Source organism: Phyllostomus discolor, chromosome 10 (genome assembly GCF_004126475.2).
Source record: "Phyllostomus discolor isolate MPI-MPIP mPhyDis1 chromosome 10, mPhyDis1.pri.v3, whole genome shotgun sequence".
NCBI lineage: Eukaryota > Metazoa > Chordata > Mammalia > Chiroptera > Phyllostomidae > Phyllostomus > Phyllostomus discolor.
Window position 1 is genome coordinate 27,150,459 of NC_040912.2, and position 20,176 is coordinate 27,170,634.

The 20,176-nt window shown below is 49.1% G+C and overlaps 2 protein-coding genes across 2 annotated transcripts in view; one reads left to right on the plus strand and one right to left on the minus strand.

Annotated features, from left to right (window-relative positions):
• Nucleotides 1-2,758: 2,758 nt before the first annotated feature.
• DLX5 (distal-less homeobox 5) lies at nucleotides 2,759-7,179 on the plus strand. Its single transcript, XM_028525531.2, has 3 exons — nucleotides 2,759-3,376; nucleotides 5,275-5,459; nucleotides 6,494-7,179. The coding sequence occupies exons 1-3, from the start codon at nucleotides 3,022-3,024 to the stop codon at nucleotides 6,821-6,823; spliced, it is 870 nt and encodes a 289-aa protein (XP_028381332.1). The 5' UTR covers nucleotides 2,759-3,021; the 3' UTR covers nucleotides 6,824-7,179.
• A 9,345-nt stretch (nucleotides 7,180-16,524) lies between these two features.
• DLX6 (distal-less homeobox 6) overlaps nucleotides 16,525-20,176 on the minus strand; it is a 5,478-nt gene continuing 1,826 nt past the window's right edge. Inside the window, exons 2-3 of the mRNA XM_028525655.2 lie at nucleotides 19,775-19,968; nucleotides 16,525-17,781 (exon numbers count right to left, since the gene is read on the minus strand). Of these exons, the coding sequence (XP_028381456.1) occupies nucleotides 17,530-17,781; nucleotides 19,775-19,968 (446 nt within the window). The 3' untranslated portion in view covers nucleotides 16,525-17,529. The remainder of the gene's footprint in view (nucleotides 17,782-19,774; nucleotides 19,969-20,176) is intronic.

The following is a 20,176-nucleotide window of genomic DNA, read 5'->3' on the forward strand; positions in this document are numbered from 1 at the left end:
TAAAGTTCCAGGCCTTGGTGTCAGAACCACCCACAGTATCAGCAAAATTTACTACCTTGAGAGCCGGAACCCAGCGCGCGTGCGCCTAGAGCGGGGGACCGCAGCGGCGGCCGGGCCTGACTGCGGCAGTGGGTAGAGCCCCAGTGACTATAACGTGAGATGAAGTGGGACTGTATAGTGATAAGACTCCAGCTCCTTTAAACTTAGCAGTCTCCTTTAAGGAAACGGCCGGGGAAAGTGGGGTCGACTTAGTAAAGAAGCAAACAAAGTGGAAAAAGTCGAGGCTCTGGACCTTCAGAGACACACCCAGATTGGGAAGTTTCACCCAGCAGCAAACGGCCTTCGCACGCGGGGCTGGAGTCTGGCTTGAGGGCCAACACTAAGAACTGAAACAAAGAAACAGACCAAATCCTTCCCTTCTGCCCCACTCCTTTTTGTCCTGTGCAAAACGTGGGAGAGAGAGATTATCTTTTTCTGACAGGGGGAAAAGTGAAATTTAGCAAAGTCGGGACTAACTGAACGTTGTCACACTGTGTTCTCCGCCAGACCCCAAACTTCTGAATTTTGCCCAAAGTCTGCAGCTTCCAATTCCACCCTGGTTGGAATCTGCCTTCTCGGCAAGGTCTAAAACCATTGCTAGAACTCCCTTGTTAACATCACCTTATTGACCTTATTTCCCTTCATGTAGTCACTTAAATCTGTAAGAAATAAAAAGTGCAGGGACTGAAGGGACCAGTGGAAAGCCACCCAGTTTCCCTTGCCACTGGCCTTTGACAGTAGCTGCTTTGAACCCTCCCTGGCATTGCTTTGGGGTGCGATTGGTGTAATTAAACAGCAGGATGTGCTTAAGGCGACTCTATGGGCCCTGAAAACTTGGCCAGAGCAGAAGCCAGGACTGCAAGCCCGAAGGGGTTGGCAGTGTTTCCCCACGCCCTGTAGCTCTATCTAGAGGGGGTGAACAGCAGTGTCAAAATCGACAGCATGAAGTTAAGGATGGCAGCTGAGGTTTTCCCTGGCTCAGTCTCAGAGAAGTCAAGGGCCACTCAGGCCTCAAGCAGAGACTCTGTCAGGCAGGGGAGGGCACTGAGAGACCTCAAGTGTGACATACCCCTTCCTTGCTTTGTGTGCATCCGTGCTGAAGTTGTTCCCAAAGGCAATGCAACAATAGCTGTGGTTTTACAGAGCCCAGACAGCAGAGACAGGGAGCTGATGCACATGTGGCTGCTGTCTAGAGGCTTTGATGTTCTGGAGCAAGGCTGGCACCCTGCCGCATGTGCCAGATCCCCAGCTCTCCCTGCCAGCCTATTTTGGGCCACAGTAGCTCCATAGCCAAAGTAAGGCTAACCTAACCCTAGACACAACTAATGGAGACTCCTCCTTTTTCAGTTGGAGTGGAGGGAATGAGGAGAGGCCAGACAGTCCTAGCCAGGATGTTTGGTGGAGCTCCCAGATTCCCGGTCTCAGGCACTCTGGAAGAAGATGCTGAAGAGGTCGGAATCAAGACCCAGCTCCTGGAGCTGCTGATTTTAGGAGAGTGGAAATGGGGAGCAGTAGCTTGACTGATGCTAAATTTCTACACTCCCAACTGGATCACCACTAGAGCAAGAGTGACGCATCATGAAAGCAGGCTCTGGACCATGAACACCCACTGTCTGGTTCCTGAACATTTTGTCCCTTTGCATGGGAGCTAAGATGTCCTCAAGGCAGGAAATAAAAGGACGTAAGGTACAGGAACCCAGACCTGAGAAATGGAAAGGCAGGCCCTGGCGTGCCATGTCCATAAAGCTGGGAGGGGGAAATCCATGGGCTTCACCCAACTTCCCAAAGGGCTTTTATCCCTGTATGCTTCCCTGTCTTCTTGGGACTCCCATTCAGTCTGTTGGAGTCACAGGTCATACGCGAACCACTCACTTTTGCTGAAGTCTTTGGCTACTGAACACAGCTACAGACCCTCCATTCCAATGGCATCCAAAGAGATTAGAACACTGCCCACTCACTCTTCTTTGGGGCCAGCAATTTGGGTGTCATTAAGTTATTTGTGCTTGATACAGTAATATTTAAAATTCATTGTAAGGATTCAAGGTTGCAGGGACTCTCTTTGCCATCAACCGCTGAATGAACAGCATGCATTCTGGGGCATTCTTAACCCAGCCCTTTTCTGAGAAATATTCATCTCATACAAAGGAAGTGCTTGTGGCAAATTTGTCTCTTTCCCCAAATTGCAGATTTTCAACACATGTAAATTATAACTTGATTCCCAGCACCCCAATAAAAATAGTGTTCTCAGTCCCTTCTCGCCATCAGTCCACATTCCTGATTCCGCGTTTCAATATCGCTGTTCAATTCCACATTCGCCCCTGCTGAAGCCCACAGGGGCGGGGAGGTGGGGAGCACGGAAAGACCGTCGCCGACCTCACCTCCCAAAACGTGTGCACTTTCCAAGGCTGCTGATTGGAACACATTGTCTCTAAACATTGCAAAGCTGGTGTTGGGGCTTCTGCGTTTTCTTCGGTATTCGCTGAAAACAGACTAACTTGGACCTCCCCCGTCTTCCCCAACAAGGAACAACACACACGCGCGCGTACACACACACACACACACACACACACACACACTTCCCCTCCCTCCATTTTTTTCTCCCTCTTTTTTTTTTTTTTAAAGCAATGCTTTGTTGTGTTAAAACTAGTTGGACGAGTTAGGGTGTTGCTGCTGCTCTGGAGGCCCTGGCCAATGGAACCCGATCCACCCCGCTGTGCGTAAGCGCGCAATTAAGGATTTAACCAAGGCTGTGCTGCGCCTCAGTCAGCAGTCAGCCTGCCGGAGACCGAGCCTCCAAGACTCCCAGCCTCCTCCTCGCCGCCGCCGCCGCCGCCGCCTCCTCCTTCTCTCCTCCTCCTCCTCTTCCTCCTCCTCCTCCCTCGCTCCCACAGCCATGTCTGCTTAGACCAGAGCAGCTCCACAGCCAACTCGGGCAGCAGTCGCCGCCACAAGAGCAAGGACAGCCGCCGCCGCCTGGGAGCGATGACAGGAGTGTTTGACAGAAGGGTTCCCAGCATCCGATCCGGCGACTTCCAAGCTCCTTTCCAGACGTCCGCAGCCATGCACCATCCGTCTCAGGAATCGCCAACTTTGCCCGAGTCCTCGGCCACCGATTCCGACTACTACAGCCCCACGGGGGCAGCCCCTCACGGCTACTGCTCTCCTACCTCGGCTTCCTATGGCAAAGCGCTCAACCCCTACCAGTACCAGTACCATGGCGTGAACGGCTCTGCCGGCAGTTACCCCGCCAAAGCTTACACCGACTACAGCTACGCCAGCCCCTACCACCAGTACGGCGGAGCCTACAACCGCGTCCCGAACGCGACCAGCCAGCCAGGTACCAGGGTGGAAGCCGGATGCAGGGGGAGCCGGGGTTCTGGAGCGGCGAGGTGGGGTGGGAGATTTGGGGCCCCGCATCCACTGCAACGGGGGTACATCTGGCAGAAGGGAGTGGAGGCCTGGACTCTACACCCAGGAGAGGTTCCCGGGCCAGCACTTCAAGACTTCTTAGTAGGAGCAGCCTTCGGGGAGTTCGGATCAGCGTCTCTTCCCTCCAGCATTTTGGGGGTGGGGGACTGTGGGGCTGGGGGGCTCTGTCTCCAGATTCCCAATTTGCCTGGTCAGGAAGCCAGCTAGGCTGGAAAAGGGGGCAGGGGTGGAGAGAAGAAAGAATCTAGAAGCCCTAGTGGCGTTTGCGTAATTAAGGGGAGGCTAGTTGTCGGAATTTTTGGTAAGCGTGCTTGGTTGGTGCGAGTGGGAGTGGAAGGCTGCCTCAAAGGCTCCGTCGGGATCAGTCTGCGTGCAGACGCGAGCCAGTGTCCCGTCGGAGTCCGGAAACGCTCGAGGTGGGGTGGGGGGGGCTGGGGAGCTGGAATCCGCCCGCGGAGGAGAGCACCGAGAGCCTCGCGGTTTATCCGAGGCATTGCCAAAAAACAAAAAGCCGTTTAAAGGTGAAGGAGGGTTGCTGAGGCTTCACGTTATTGGAACGAATTCTTTTTTTTTCTCTCTCTCTCTCTGTAAGTGCCTAAAATTTACCCCCATCCTCCCTACCTCCTCCTTTTTTGGCTGTCTTGAAACTTAGGTGGAGGGTTTAGGAGGTTAGTGAGCTCGGGTGGTGAGAGGGAGGGATGAGGTCTCCCTGGTGGGGTTTTGCTTGTCGGGTTTGATCTCTTCCCACCAGCACATTAATAATCCTGCTAATATTAGCATCCCCTGCTCTGGCAGAGTCCAGACCACAGCCCTCATCCTCCACCCTTCCTCTCCCAGGAGCGGCCACACACACACACACACACACACACACACACGGGAGGTTCTCCGCCCCTTCCAGAGATGGGCACTTCTGATAAAGTGGGAAAGGGGACTTGTGGCCTCAGGGCACCTTTGTCAAACACGCAGGCAGAAAGACCTCTTCCCGTTTACAACCAGGATGTTGAGAAATTCGTCCTGATCTGCCGCCCCCTTCCTACGAAAATACGGATTCCTTTTCAATGTGTGACTCTTGTTAAACTTTAAGAAAGGCCCTAGGGGTAGGATGTCTTCGCTCCGTTCAGTGTCTCTGGATTTCCTGCAGAAGGGAACGATCTTTTTTTTTCTCTTGGCCAAGAACTTAAGTCTATTTGTAAAAGAAACCAGACACATCTGTGCCCTCACAGATCTGCAGGGAGATTATGGGGGCTTGCATAATCGGCCCTCTGTCTGTGGCGGCCCGGACCACTTGCTGCTGAATTGAAGGAGCACAGTTTGCTTGTGGGTCTTTGAACTTTGGAGCCCTCGGTTAGCGTCTTCTCTACCCATGCGTCTGGCTTCTGCGGGCGCCCCAACTGGCGCTGAAGCCTCCTGGGTCACAGCCCTCGAACCCCAGGGAGGGGCTGGCCGCGATCACCCCAGAAAGGCGAGCGAGCACAGGGTGGGCGTACAAACATGTCCGGGTGAAGCAGAAAACGCTACAAGGGCAAGGTCCAGGAAGCCAAGAAGGGAACTGGGCCGTCCAACGCCCTTTACACAAACCCTCGAGAACCTGAAGGAATACAATAGGGAATTAATTTGAAACTGACTACCTGGCCTTTCCGTGATTTGGGGGAGGGGCATATGTCTCTGGGTCTTGTGAACCAAAGTTGGTGATATGGGAAACAGTGTGGAGTGCCTGGTAAGAAACTCCAGGACTGAATTCGAGGGGTCCGCAAAACCGCCATTGTCTGCCGACAAGCTATAACCGGTTCTGTTTTGATTATTTAGAGAAAGAAGTGGCCGAGCCCGAGGTGAGGATGGTGAATGGCAAGCCAAAGAAAGTTCGTAAACCCAGGACTATTTATTCCAGCTTTCAGCTGGCCGCATTACAGAGAAGGTTTCAGAAGACTCAGTACCTCGCCCTGCCGGAACGCGCCGAGCTGGCCGCCTCGCTGGGACTGACGCAAACACAGGTAAATCAGGCCGTGGCGGGGCTAGAGCCCCGCCTGGGCTGCATGCCTGGCTAGGCCACGAGGTTCTGTCCCCGAGGGCTGGAGCCGAGCGGATAGCACCTGCGGGGAATTCACAGAAAACCACCTTTCGCCCTTCCCTTCCCGGTGTCGCCACCATGCAACGTTGGGAGCGGGATGGAGACGTCGATCATCCCTCAATGTCCCAGCTTCTAGCTTCTGGGGGCGACGGGAAAACTTCTAAAATTGGAAACAAGTGGGAGGGTTATTTCTAGGACGCTCTCGCTTAGAGAAATTGTCTAGTGTTCTGCACAATGCAGCGCCTCTCGGGCGAGCAGGGCCCGTAGTCCTGATGGTCTCAGGACGTGTGAAGGCCCCGAGGACGTCTGTCTCCTCGGGCCGGAAAAGCCGTGGGGTCACTCCATGCTGCGGAGCCGCAGCAACACGAGGGTCGCGAGACGGGGGCGCTGTTGTATGGGGGAATCTTCCTTTGGAGGATACCATCCCCTTTACTCCCACTCCAACTCCTATAAAGAAGAGAGAATGTTCGAGTCACCGCCCCGAGCTGCAGGCGGATTCTGACTTTACTCCGGAGCTGAGGAGGGGGTGAAGGGAGTGGGGAGGGGTTACTGGGCGATTAATGCTCTACCTGCTTGAACTCGCGATCGCAGAGTCGGCTGTTCTTCCCTTGCGCGCTGGGCTCTGGCCATTGTTTTGGAGACTTTGGCGGCGCTGCGTTCCGTGCGCTCTGCGTAGGCCTACGCTTGTGCGCAAGCCAGGGGGGACACTGGCCCCCACCCCCGCCCCTTGCCTCCAGCCCAAACAAAAGACTACAGCCTCAGGGTCGTGCCCTCCCAGCGGCTGGGGCTCGCGGATCCTTCCACGGCGCCCTCTGGGGCCGGAGATCCAGGCGGTGCCTCAGGCCCAGTCCCTTGCCTACAGGCTGCAAGCTGCGGGGACACGCCAGGGCCGGGCCGCGGGGGGCCGAAGATGCCTCTGAGTGTCCTGGTAACGTCTGCCTTTGTTCCCTTACCCAGGTGAAAATCTGGTTTCAGAACAAAAGATCCAAGATCAAGAAGATCATGAAAAACGGGGAGATGCCCCCGGAGCACAGCCCCAGCTCCAGCGACCCCATGGCGTGTAACTCGCCGCAGTCTCCGGCGGTGTGGGAGCCCCAGGGCTCGTCCCGTTCACTCAGCCACCACCCTCATGCCCACCCTCCGACCTCCAACCAGTCCCCCGCATCCAGCTACCTGGAGAACTCGGCTTCCTGGTACCCGAGCGCAGCCAGCTCAATCAATTCCCACCTGCCGCCGCCTGGCTCCTTACAGCACCCGCTGGCGCTGGCCTCCGGGACACTCTATTAGACTGGCCGCTTTCTCTTGCCCTCTTTTTTGGGACTACTGTGTTTTGATGTTTTAGAAAATCATAAAGAAAGGAATTCTTATGGGAAAGCTTGGAAAACGGAAACAAAAAAGATTCATATGTAAAGCTTTTTTTTTGCATGTAAGTTATTGCATTTCAAAGGACCCCCGTCCTCCCCTTTTTTTACAGACACTTTTTTGCGCAACTGTGGACACTATCAATGGTGCCTTGAAATCTATGACCTCAACTTTTCAAAAGACTTTTTTCAATGTTGTTTTAACCATGTAAATAAGTGTAGATAGAGGAGTTAAACTGTATATTCTGGATAAATAAAATTATTTCGACCATGAAAGCAAAACGATTCTTAAAAACATTTCTTTGACCCCTTATAATGGGCTAGTGATGTTTTACCAGGCAAGGAAAGGAAGACAAGGTTTGCAGAGATCCAAAAAGGCGAAAAGGAAAACAAATTGGGAGCTGCACAGATGCAGAACTGTACATAATACATGCTGGATGCTGCTTTATATGTCTATATGTATATGTGGCCTGTTTATATATATCTAGGTGTGGGTGTGGGTGTTTGTTGCCTAACCACAAAAACGTTTAGATAATTTTAAGTTCGACCCCAAATTGTTTCAGGTAGAATGCAATGATGGAATCTAAACAGGACCCTCCTACCCTGTGTGCAAGTAAGAAAGAAGCAGAAATCCCTCAATAACGACTCTGAATTCTAAGCTCAAAGCAATTACGGTGGAGAGCTGCCCAACTGCCTCCCCCCCCCCCCCAGCCTCTGTGTATTGCTAGTGCAATTAGACAAATTACCCTCCCTTCAAAGGGAGCTTCCAGGGATGAGAAAATGAAAAAAAAGGAAGAAAAAGAAATGCCCCCTCCTATTATATTTTTTAAAAATCTGAAATGTTTGCAGCATAGCAAATGGTAGTGCCTTGGACTCCTTGGTGTTGACTATAAATTTATCTGAGCTCTTTCAGAAAGGAGGAAGGATCACAGGACTTGAAAACAATGATGGGCCTAAATCAACAGGCCCAGTAGAGTATGTGGGGGACATTATTCCTCAGGCAAGAGAGAATCGTGGAATGGAGGAAAGAAGTGAAAGCATCGTGGTCCTCTGTTGATTTCCTTTCCGTGTGAGATAATCTAAATACATATATATACATATATATCTTTTCTTTCCATTCTCTTTAACCACTCCAGTTTTTTGAGGAAGGAGCTCCTTCTGCTTTGCTTTTAACACAAAACAGTGGCAAAGCAGGTTCCAAATTATGGGAAATTGAATCTGTTTGCAGAAATTTTTCCCTTGTGAAGGCTTCTGTGGGGTGGAGAGGAAGGACTTGCTGAAACCTTGGCCCGAGGCCCGCCCTTCTCCCCAAACCCTGCATATAGGCATCGACAGTGTGACCGGAGCCGCCGCCACGATCTGCAGCTGTGCTCCCGGCTCTGAATTGTGGGAGTCTTTTCGACTGTCATTACGTCCATCTGCCTCTGTTTCCTTGAGATACCGAGGGAAATAGTATGTTGGAAATTACAAGATTCAGGAGATATATTTTACAGCTAGGAAGTCGGCAGCAATAATGTGACAAAAAGAGTCTTCTTAAAAGGGGAGTGGTTGGAGATTAGAACATAAAAAATTGCATCCTGTCATGTGAGGGTTTCTGAGAAGGCTCTTCCAGGCTTAGAAGAGACCTGAGAAAGCAAGCAAGCTGTGTGTCCAGTGGGGAGTTTACCTGTGTATTTATTTACCTGTGCTCTCTCACCCTCTCTCTCCTCTCTCCCTCTCCTTTCCTCATTTTCCCATCTCCTCAATTCCTTCCTTTTCTTCCCCTTTCCTTCCCAGCCTGCAAGTTTGGACTGGCTTGGGCCTTAGGGGGATTCAGAGTTCTGGTGGGTCTTTAGGCAACACCCTACCTGGTCTCTGGTCAACTTACTGACCAGACCAGGGGTGTGGACCCCTCCTCCTTTCCCACCCCTAAACCTAGAGCAGTTGCTTCTCTTTTCAAAGGTGTCCCCTGCCCAATTGCTCCCCAGCTGTCCTTTCTCCAAAGAAGTTCTGGGTGGTGACGGGCTGGGGGTTGGGGGAATCAACATGAAGCCCCACTTTGTTTTGTGTGCTTGCAAAGACTAGGGGGATGAAGGGAAGAAGTGGAGGGATCTATTTCCTGCTTTTCTTTCTTTGCTTGTAAGGATTTCGGGAGTTTCCATTACACGGAAAGCCAGAGCGTTCTATCTAGGGAATCCGGCTGGGAGAAACCCTGCAACCGCTTTTCGCAAGGGTCAGCTTTCTCCTACGCCCGGCGCCTCTCTCCGCCCCCCAGGGTGCCTGTTTGGGAAAGTTGGGAGGGGCGCCCGCACTGTACATCTCTAACATTTCCTACCTGCTGGCTGCTAGAGAGCGGCAAGAGTGTGCTCGGAACGCGCTCTCTCCCTTTCTGCATACAGAGAGCGCACGGATATTTTCCCAGCCGTCGTGCGGTCGCCCACTTTCACTCCCGACTCTGAAAAGGGGGCCCCTTCATATCACCCCACATCACCCGGTGCAGTCAAGGGGAGGAAACGGCTAGTTTGGACTCTTCCCAGGAATGGAGAGAGAAACTTCTCTAAAGACCACCTTTCCACCACCAGCCTCGAAGAAGCTTGTTGTCGAGGACACCAAAGCCCCCTTGCGATGCGGGCAAGCAGAACGCCACGCGCAGGCTCGGTCTTAGGATTCCTCCCCTTGTGCTAACCTCACTTCTTCCACTCGCAATGGCCTCTTCTTTCGCGCGGTTTTTTTTTTAACTTGGTCAGGGAGTCGTGGACAAAAATATTCTGCCAAGCCAGTCTGTAGCGGGTTTTCCCTGGCACCATGGGGATTCTCCCGGGGGAATTTAACTCCCTGCAGCCCTGCGTTCAAAGATGTAAAAATAACAGATCCTCAGCAAAGTCTAAAAATATCTGTGTGATGTTCCTCTCCCTTGCACTCCCCCACCCTCCCTCTCTCTCCCCATTGTTTATTTCTATATCTAATATAAACGTACGCCACTTCCCAGCATATTCCTTGGTCTGCCCGACCCGACTTTCCCGGACCTCTGCCTGCCTCTTCCGGTGCCCACTCGCCCAGCTCTTAGTCTAGTGCTCCCGAGATGTTCAGCCCACTCCAAAAGTTCATTTTTTTTTTCGTGTGCTTCGCACACCTTCACACTCCCAAACCCCGTCTCCTCTTCAGACCCCCTCACAAAGCCCAAAAAAGCCCAGGGGTCCCAGAATATCCTGGTCCCCTTGGGCTCTCCTGTAAAAGATCAGATAAATTAGCCTTTGTTTGAGGCTAAGCAGATTTCTGCCCCCACCCCCCTTTTTTTCCTGGCGGCCACCTCCTTGTGGAACAGGGGGCGGCCTGGGCAGCCGAGAGAAGCCGCATTCCTGTGGGTGCCAGGCGGCTCCAGTGCTGAGCCACAGGGCCTGAGACACACACAGAGGAACCCGCAGACCTCGATGCCCTTGATCTCGCTCTCTCTCCCCCTCTCGTTGGGTCCCCCACTCGGGAGCCTTTCCACCCACATTCTGATCCACCCAGGTCTCAGCCTCGGACAGGAGCGTGCTGACCTGCGCACCAACACACGCACACACCCTCTCCCGGTGCCATAGGCCAGGCTAGGATCTCCCTGCCTGTGTCAATCTTCTGTTTCCTGCCCCTTATCCCACAATCCAAGACGCGCCGGCTGGCCTCCTTTGGCTCCTTTGATCCCACCGGACGCCCCACGGCTCGCAGCGACCCGGCCCCGCTGTCTTGGGAGTCGCCCACAGCGCGCCAAGCGCAGGCCGCGCTCCCCTCCTCTGGGCGCGCCCTCCGGCTTTACTCCAAGGTTGACACCAATCGGTCTCCTGAGCTCCCCAGTCTGAATCGCAAGGGATGCCTCCTGGAACACTGTCCCCTGCCCTCTACCCTCCACTCTGAGCTTTCTTTTATTCTAGGAGAGAGACTTTTAGGGCTACCCAACCATCACCACCCATCCCGCCCCATCCCTGTAACCCCTTGGATCGCGCACCTCCCCCTGGCCACTGGAATCTCGCCAACCCCCAACTCTCCAGCCCTCCCCGAGGCACGCCTTGAGGGCAGACGCCCTCCCGCACTTCTGGGAAGCGCGCCACGCCGGCGGATCCGCCTGTGGTCACCCCTCTCCTCCACCCTTAAGCACCCCCTCCCACGCGGCTGGGTGGAGGTTCCCGCCCCCCGGGATCGTGGGGAGGGGGCTCTGCTGCTCGCTTCAGCCCTCCGCTCGCGTTCCCAGGTAGCCCGCGGTCTTTTCGCACTGTGCTTGGTTTTTTAAGAGCCACAGCGAACTCTGGGCCTCCAAAACAGCCCAAATAGCAGTAGCACCTACCGGATTGGCTATTTTTCTTCGCAGCCCTGCCCCTCACCCCAGTCCTATCCGCGTTTTCTTTTGCATCTGACAAACTTTAAGTTCCCTCGCGGCAATGGGCAGAAAGCATGGGTCGTTTCTACTGCAGGAGGGGCTGGAGTGACAAGCGGGGGGAGCCTTCTCTTTCAAGCACCCAGGGTTGCCGGCTGTAATGTAATAACCTGTTTTATAGGTCGAGCTCTAACCGTGAAGATAGGAACCGGGGGCATTTACATGAATCTCTCTTTAAAGGAGCCGGGAGTCCTGTTTGGCAGCAATTAAATGTTTCTGCTCTTTTGTTCGCTGGGACTTCATATTACTTCTGATTTATGGGGATCCAAAGGAGTCTCTTTGCCAAAAGCGCATGTATTATTGAGTCTGTTCCACATCCTAAACCAAGATTTATATAAAACCGTGAAATACCACACATTACGACCTTTCGCCACAGGAAGGAAAAAATGGCTCATAACATCATTCTCTCTCTCCTTTTCTCTCTCTCCAGGTTCGGTAATCATTTTCTCTGTCAAATCTCCACTATACAGAGTTCAGTGTATTTTTTTTAAACCTGTGTGGATGGAGGGCAGTAAGCAGTTCACAAACTCTGATTTGTTTTAAAGCTTTTTTTTTTTTCCTTGCAAAGGCGAGAAGACAGAAATCTGCCAAAGGAAGCTTATTGTTATCCAAAGACTATTTCTGACCCTTGCCTTTGCAAGGTGGAAGAAGAAGGGCGGGAGATGAGGTAGGATATGAACTCCACTTTCATCCATATACAGGGGTCACTACACAGGGACATTTCATTATTGCCCTTAAGTTCACAGGAGCTAGGAAGCCTGCTTGCCACCTTGCAGGGTGGCCATGGCTGGGCAGTTCCCTAGTCTGTGAGGTGGTTGGGGGAGGATCATTACCCAGTGTCCTAGCAGCTGGAAAAAAAAATGCTCAGGAAATTCTCTGTGCCCATGGTGGGAAAACTGAGCTCCTGAGGATATCAGGGCTTTAGGTATCCCTGACCAGAGTGTCCCCACTAAGAACAAGAACTAGACTGGAGAAGTCTCAGCCAGGGCAGGGTCCACCCTCTTAGAGGCAACAGCTGGAACCGGGCATTCACTTTTATCCTGGGACCAGCACAGTGCCTCAACCTCTCTCCACACTCTGTTGCTCTAACCTTCCAACTCCCTTTCTCATTGGTCCTTCCATATTTTAAGGAGACTCACCTTATAATATGGTGTTTCACCACCATATCTAGGGGCAGGGACAGTCCTTTGCCAAAAATACTGGACTTTCTGGAATCCAGAAAGAAGCACATCAGTGATTTGTAGCAAAGGAAGCAGCGGGACAAGTTTATATGGGGGGGGGTAATTAATAAAAGTTAATAATAGGATTAAAGCCAGTAGCCAGCCAAGCAGAGTGGAGGAGACAGCTTCCCAGCCGGGCCTTATTTAATTAGCAGCAATTAATATGTTTTCTGCTAATATCCTTTAGGACTCTCAATGACTTGTTCCCTGTGAAAGAGAATGGAGATGGAGCTCAGGAACACTTACATGCACCAGGGGCATTTTGCACTCGCTAATGGCAAGAGAGACTGCAAATTCATTTAAGACAATGTTCATAAACAAGTGACAGGCACTCTGAGGCTGCTTTGGTGGAAACAATGGTGAAACTGACAAGTGTTCTTTGCTTGGGGGAGGGGCACTTTTCTTTTAAACAAGGAAATGCTTTAGAGAAAGGGGGAAACCACAAGGGTTTAAAAAAAAAGAAAAAGAAAAAATTATTTCAGACTCCAGGCAGCAGCAGACGCAGCAGACCTTGCAAACACATCAGCCCTGCACGTTTGGAAGATTTGGACATGTAATGCTTCAGACCACTGATTTGCTATTTTCTTAATTCTGGCTCTTCTTTTTCCATATGAATCAAACAGTCTTTTGTCCTTCAGGGTTTGATTTGATCGCTACTGTTCACATTTCACTTTTGTATTTTCCTCTTCCTATACCATTACTCATTGAGTGCCCTGTGAAATTACAATCGTACATTTTCAACTCAGCAACCCATTTGCAGTGCAAAAATAGGGTCTAAATAATGGCTGAATTAGCCCTACTGGACAGTTTCAGATGTAACACTCTGTAATAATTATATTGCAGGCTGGATTAGGATGCTATTATCATAATCTGGACGTTTACAATTATCTGTAATTTGCAAAGATGCGCCAGGTCTTGATTACAGCAGTTTTTTTTTTTTTTTGTATCACGCTAACCATCACTAAACAGTGACAGTAATAACAGCTAATTTTGCTGGCAATATAAGAGGTGCTGGGGTGTGCAAACAATTTCACACCTGGATGTGCTCACTCAACCAAGAATATAGAGAAAGAGCTTCTGCCCTGAGACTCAGAAAAATATTCTCCTCTGCTTCTGTTCAGTATAGATTTCTAGACCCTGATCATTGCTTAAGAGATATTCTCTGGGGGTAAGTTTTTATTTCTTTCATACTTCAAGGTATAATTCATATTTCTCTTCTCACACTTGCCACGCTATGTGTGTTGCTGTTGTAATTCATTATAGACTACAACTTTGCTTTACAGATATTTCAATTCTCACCTTTTACTCCCCTTTAACAGTATAAGGGGTGTCGTTCTGGTGAGTAAAAGGTTCAGGCGAGAACGGGATCCTTAAGAACTCGATGTGTCTTTTTTGCTTTCAGTGCTGTTGATGTGTTTGGTGCAGCTTGTGAGTGGAGACTTTGGAAAGGACCAGGTTTCTGTAAGGTGTGGAGGGACAGAGGGTTCGGGACATTCCAAGCTATAATCTCTTTGCAAATTGTTCCTCAAAGCTAGTGCTAGGCGAAATCCACTGAGTTCTTTATGTATGGCGATGATTCCAAGTTTGGGGGCACTGAGAGAGCAAATGGAGCTGGAGATAGTGCTCCTTTACTAACACAGGTATGCGAACTTTTGCAACGGCAGGTGTAGTCTAATCTGTAGATTGCATAGCCCCTTAGACATCCTCCAGTTGGGAGAAATTTCAGGAATAACTGGCCTCTGAAACCCTTCAGGGCTGCATTGCAGGGTCTTTGCCTCAACCTGGGGAGCGGGGGCGGGGGGGGGCGGGCGTCCGGCAGGATGCCTCTCTTAGAGCTATTGCCCGCGGGGCCCCAAATGCTGCGACCTTGGGGTTGGAGGGGCATGATTGGCTAAGGGGCAGAACCGAGTTTCGGAACCCAGAAACCAGACTGATTTAGGAACGCAGGGAGGAAGACTCGCAGGAAGCGGTGCTGTTCTATCTATAGATGACGCTGTTTCCTGACTCTGTAGCCGCTGGAAGCAGCTCGGGTTGTTAAGCGCAGGAGCCTGAGAAATCTTTGGCTCCCTCACGCAAGTGCAGAAAGGCCGTTCTCCGGCGGCGACAGGAACCTTTGGACTAAATTGTGTCAGAAGATAATGAGATGCTTATTGGCGCTGGGGAGAAAGTTTCCCCTTCACCCTCACCGCCCGCAGCTATTGTTCTCTTTCCTTTTTTTACACGGGAAATACGGTCAGAACGAGGCTCTAGGACTCGAACTCCTGGGAAGTGCGAACGTGGGGAGGCGTAGTAGGCAGCGCGACTGGGCGATGCCTTTTGCCTACGCCCCTCCTACCAATCCCTCTCCCAGGAATCAGTTTACGGGGGGGTCAATACTTTCTAAAGAGCAAAAATTTAACCCTTGAGGTTCAGAGAACCCAGGAAGCCCAGTTTCCAAGGAGAGCTATGTTAAGGGCCCCTTGGCAGAATTCATTTAACTCATAGTAAGAGAGAGATTGATACAAGGCGCATCATCACAACATCACCAATGTGTTAAAATGCATTTGCTGGGTTTCAGAATTTCATGTACTCACAGTGGTTTGGCATGTGTCGGTGGATTTTTTTTTTTAAAGAAAAATTAGTGTTGGTTTCGATGTATGGTAGCTTTCTCTCCAACGTAATTTAAATAATTCAGCAAAGCCCCACTACCAGCTGTACTTCTGCAGCCTCTTCCATTCTTTTCAGCATTATAATTTTGGTTAATTTTCAATTTTAGGTCCTACGTCTCTGCAATTTGTGTATGAATAACAGAATAATTTCCCTCTTTTGTTTCGCCTTTCCTGTTCCTGAATCTAAATAAAGATGGCTTTTTAGTATTAAAAGTGGAAGAAAATTACAGGTAATTATCTTTGACGGTAAAAACGCTGTAATCAGCGGGCTACATGAAAAATTACTCTAATTATGGCTGCATTTAAGAGAATGGAAAAAAACCTTCTTGTGGATAAAAACCTTAAATTGTCCCCAATGTCTGCTTCAAATTGGATGGCACTGCAGCTGGAGGCTTTGTTCAGAATTGATCCTGGGGAGCTACGAACCCAAAGTTTCACAGTAGGAAGGGGGAAAAAAGAAAAGAAAACATTTTTCCTAATGTAACAATGCGAATGCTAGAAAATGACAAGACTGATCGGTTTTAAACCATTCTGAAGACTGACTGAGCGTGGAAGTTCCTCAACAAAAAAAGGAACGGGTATATTGGTAAGTAGTCTTTGCTTTGTGTCTAATTATAGTGACTGTCCTTTTGCACGACTGTATGTCGCTGTCATTATATGGAGCACTCTGAGTATCTCTATTGACTTCTGATAAATGGCTCAGTGGTTTCAAGGTTCATAATTTGAAGGATGCCCAGGTCTGTAGCCATTAATTCTCGCAGTATGGGGCTTCCTGCCTGTATGACGAAAGGACTTTTCATTTCCATTATTTCTAAGCTTTCCACAAGATCGGAGGATGTATTTCATCCAGGAGCGTGCTTGTTCCTGCCTCGCTAGCTTGCAAAGAATTGTAAACATTAAGTAGTCGTAACTGTGCATTTACTTTCTGTTCTTTTCTCTTATTCTTTCCTTTTACTTTTTTGTTAAAAACTGCTTCCAAAGAAAGACAAATACAGTTGTATTCCTTGAGCTGAGAAAAGGGAGAGGAGAATACTCAGTTTCAGCACTAGGAACTCCTGGATGTCTAAAGGTTGTTAGGGAATAGATCATTCTATTTTTTTTTAACTAGAAGAAATTACAATAAAATGTAATGTATAAAGAAAGCTGAGAAAACATCCATGGTGAATGTTAAAGTACTTAAGACAAAGGCTAATGCTGAAAACTGACATCTTTGCAGGCACTTGATGTATGTGTATATATATATATATATATATATAGGGCTTCCCATATTAGGAAATGGGAATTCTTTGAAGGATGGTAGAAAATTTACTGAGAGGGAGGGAGGAGGAGGTGATGAGGTAGATACATAGAGAAATATTCAAGACACTCCCAGCATTTTGTGGCTTTTACTCCATATATGAAAGAAGACAAAAACATACAAAGTATATGTACAACTAAAATTCAACAATATATACAGAAATGTTTCTTGATATAAACGTCCCTATTAGCTTAGTGAATGCCACCAATTCACCCAGTAAAGGTGTCAAAGCAATAGAACCATGATTTTGGTTGTTTCCTCTGTCTTTCCTGGTTCCAGTTCAGGGTTTGGGGGTGGGGTGGGGAAACAGTGGTTTTGTCTTGTTTTGAAATCATCATTCTTTGCTCATTGAATTTTGATAAAACATGCAGCTTTCCCTTTGTGGCAATGTTCTAATATTACAGCTGATTTCCCCCTTTTCTTTAGAGAATGGCTGGTATGTGAGGGTTTTTCTTTTCTTTCTTTGTCTTGTTTTGTTTTTATCAGTCTGGGATTGGTAAATAAAAATGTAGGAGTCTGAAATGCTTCTGTTTCATCATGTAATGTCTTTTAAGTTCATTAAACAAGTGAAAATGCTGCCATGTTTGCACAGATTCTTCTGGTGGGGGAAATGTCTGTGTTTTTTTTTTTTTTTTTTTTTTAAAAAAACGTTGTTTTGATGGATACTCCCAAAGAGGAGAAGAGGCTCAGAGCCTGGATTCCCAAGGGGTAAGAGAAAATATACTTACAGTGAGGGGTTTCAGGAGCGCTGGCATAGTAACCAGCCTCTCCCTCTCTCTCCCTCCCTCCCTCTCTCTCTCCCTAAGATGCAAGATCAATTACTGAGGCTGCTCAAGGGAAAAGGCAGACAAGGAAAGAAAAAGGAAAAAGGAAAAGAAAGGAGGGAACGAAGGAAAAAAGGAAGGAGGGAGGAAAAGAAAGGGGGGAGTGAGAGAGAGAGTGCACTCCGATGGTCTCGCCAGATATGAGTTCTCCCGAGCCTGCTCCTTCGGCTCGGTTTGGCAGCTGCAAGCAGGTCCCGGATCCTCCTTGCCTTGTTCAGACGTTTCCCTAGGGTATCGACTTCCCTCGGACAACTCACATCATCTGTGGTCTCTGCATCGTGTCCTGGTGTGGAGAGGAGTACCAATGCGAATAGCCGGGCATGTAGCTGTTGGGGGGCATACTGACGCCCTTGGCTGAGGTGGAAACGTCCCACACTGGAGGCAGCGCTGGCGAGCGCGGCGACAGGGCCGCTGAGCCTGGGAGAGGGTCGCTCTCATGAGGGTTACTGCCTTGCTTCAGCAGTTTCTTAAACTTAGAGCGTTTGTTCTGAAACCATATCTTCACCTGGAACGAAATGCAGCAGTGATTACTAGGCTTGAAAACATCCACCCGGTGCCTCAACTTGACGCTTCGGAAGCAATTCTTTAAGATAATAATGATGATGATGAAGCAATTTTTTAAAATAATGGTGATGATAATGATAATGATAATAATAATAAACCCTGCAAACGCGAAGCCCTTAAGGCCCCGCCTTCCTTCACCTCTTTCTAACCTCCTCTTCCCCTCATCCTACCCACTCCATGCTCTAGGTATCTTGTCTGCATACCTAAACTCTTCAGCTGGAAGCAAACCTAGGTTTAAAAGAACAGCATAAACAAGAATAAAATAAAGTAAAAATGAAGGTGAATGAGGGTTCAAAGTCTTAAAAAGTCTTTTTGGATCAAAGTCAACTGAATTCACTTTTTCTGATAGTCTGTTTTTAAAAATATATTTACCAACCCCTAAACTTGGCATCTCTGTGCATGTACAGTGAGCAAATGACTATGAACAGACTAAAGCCTGTACATTTATAACCAAATGCCTTGCATATCCCTATGCATATATTGCACATGCCACAGACTGTGCATGGGGCATCTTTCTCTACACATAAATACATCCTCATAATCCTGTAGAGATTAAGGCCTGTACCTCCCTCATTCCATACTTTGTATGTTGCTTAGTCAAATTGTTGTCAGCAATCATCACATGATTGTTAGTGCAGTCACTTAAAGTCAAAGGGCCCCTGAAAATTAAAGGGGAATCAGGAATCTGGGAGAATATCTAAACTAACATACCAGGTCTCCTTTATTTGAAGAAGGAGATTCTATGGCGCAGTTTCTTTTACCTTTAAAATTCCCTAGCCATAGGAATTGGCTTTTCCAAGAGGAATACAAGTTCCTGAGCAGCAGGAACCCCTTCACTTCAAACCCCAAAATATTTCCAGTGGCAACATGGCAAGAGAAAGCAGGCTGAATTGAAAAGAAGAGCTTAGGAGCATCTGTTCTAAGGCACCACACAACCATTCCCTAGCAAGAGTCTCACAAAACCTGAAGTCCCCTTGCTGAAGATCACCCACCTCACTTGAGGCCTACCACCCCATGCAGCTAAGTTAATCAACAAGGACAGAAACCACAGGTGATTGCAGCCTGGCTTTATGACCAGAGTCCTAATATACCTGCCTAAGCCCCTTCCTGTGAAGTCTGAAAGGCCCCATATGTCTTTCAAATTAGTAGGACAGCAGAACTTCACCAACTGTACTTAACTGAGGCTTCACCTGCTGTAATTTGGGGAGCTTTTCTCTTTGATCTCCACCTCTGCCATTGCTCCCAAGTGCTGAGCTCTAGGGAGGTACCTCAGCTTGCACCAGCCAGTCACCCGGCATGATTTAACCACTGAGCTCAGGGCAATCTTCAGGAAAACTCAATTCACCCATCCCAGGATGAATAGTTGGCACCTTGGTCCCTCTACTAAATCCGACTGGAGACTATGACTATTTCCCCTCTTCATTTCACTTCGTATTTCTTTCTTTCTATGTCAACAAGGTGAACTCCTTAAGTTCCAGGGCCCACAAAAGGATCCTTTAAATCTATATGTATAGATGTATGTGTACACATTATATATATATACACATATGTATGTATATGTGTATATGTATATGTATATACACACGTCTTATTCTGCCTCCTGGCCTGAACATTCTTTTCTCTTTCTGTTTCATGTTGTTCTGTTTTGAAACAGGACTCGAATAAATGATGAGCTTGGTCACCAAAAGACACTAGACTGAGGTGGGGTCGCTGAGAGTTGGGAAGATGTGCAAATCCAATCCAGCATTCAATACCAGGTCATTTATTCCAAAACTGTGTTGTCCCGGGAAGGTGCGTAACTGGAGCAAAGGCATTTGTCATTAATCTCCTTCCAGCCTTGGTTGACTAGGCCAAGAATTCCTCCCGATGTGCTCCCTGCCCGATCTGCAAGCAGGGTCAGCATTTCAGGGATATTCGGGCTCCTTGGGAATTACCTGTGTTTGTGTCAGTCCTAAGGAAGCTGCCAGTTCAGCTCTCTCGGGAAGGGCCAGGTACTGAGTCTGCTGAAAGCGATGGTTTAAAGCCTGGAGCTGCAGGCTGGAATAAATGGTCCGAGGCTTCCGAATCTTTTTCCCTTTTCCATTGAACCTGATTTCCCCGTTTTCAATCACTGTGGTTTTTTGTTGATCTAAAAGCAAAGGATACAGAGGAGCAGTCACTAGTGAGGCTACTTCTGCAGTGTCCCTAAGCATGGCCGGGCCTGCGCAGGGTCGCCCCAAACACCAATAAGGGTGGTTTTTTTTTTTTCTTTTTTGAGGCGTCCCCACGCCACTCTGACCTCCCAGGGTTCACGGTGCCCGGGTGTTCCCAGAGGCTGCAGAGCTTATCCCGGCTTC

What these genes read in the sequence shown, in the direction of transcription:
- DLX5 (XM_028525531.2), top strand. Translation starts at nt 3,022, where the DNA reads ATGACAGGAGTGTTTGACAGAAGGGTTCCCAGCATCCGATCCGGCGAC. An exon ending in GAACGCGACCAGCCAGCCAG is followed by an intron (nt 3,377 to 5,274) that starts GTACCAGGGTGG and finishes TTGATTATTTAG; the next exon opens with AGAAAGAAGTGGCCGAGCCC. An exon ending in TGGGACTGACGCAAACACAG is followed by an intron (nt 5,460 to 6,493) that starts GTAAATCAGGCC and finishes TCCCTTACCCAG; the next exon opens with GTGAAAATCTGGTTTCAGAA.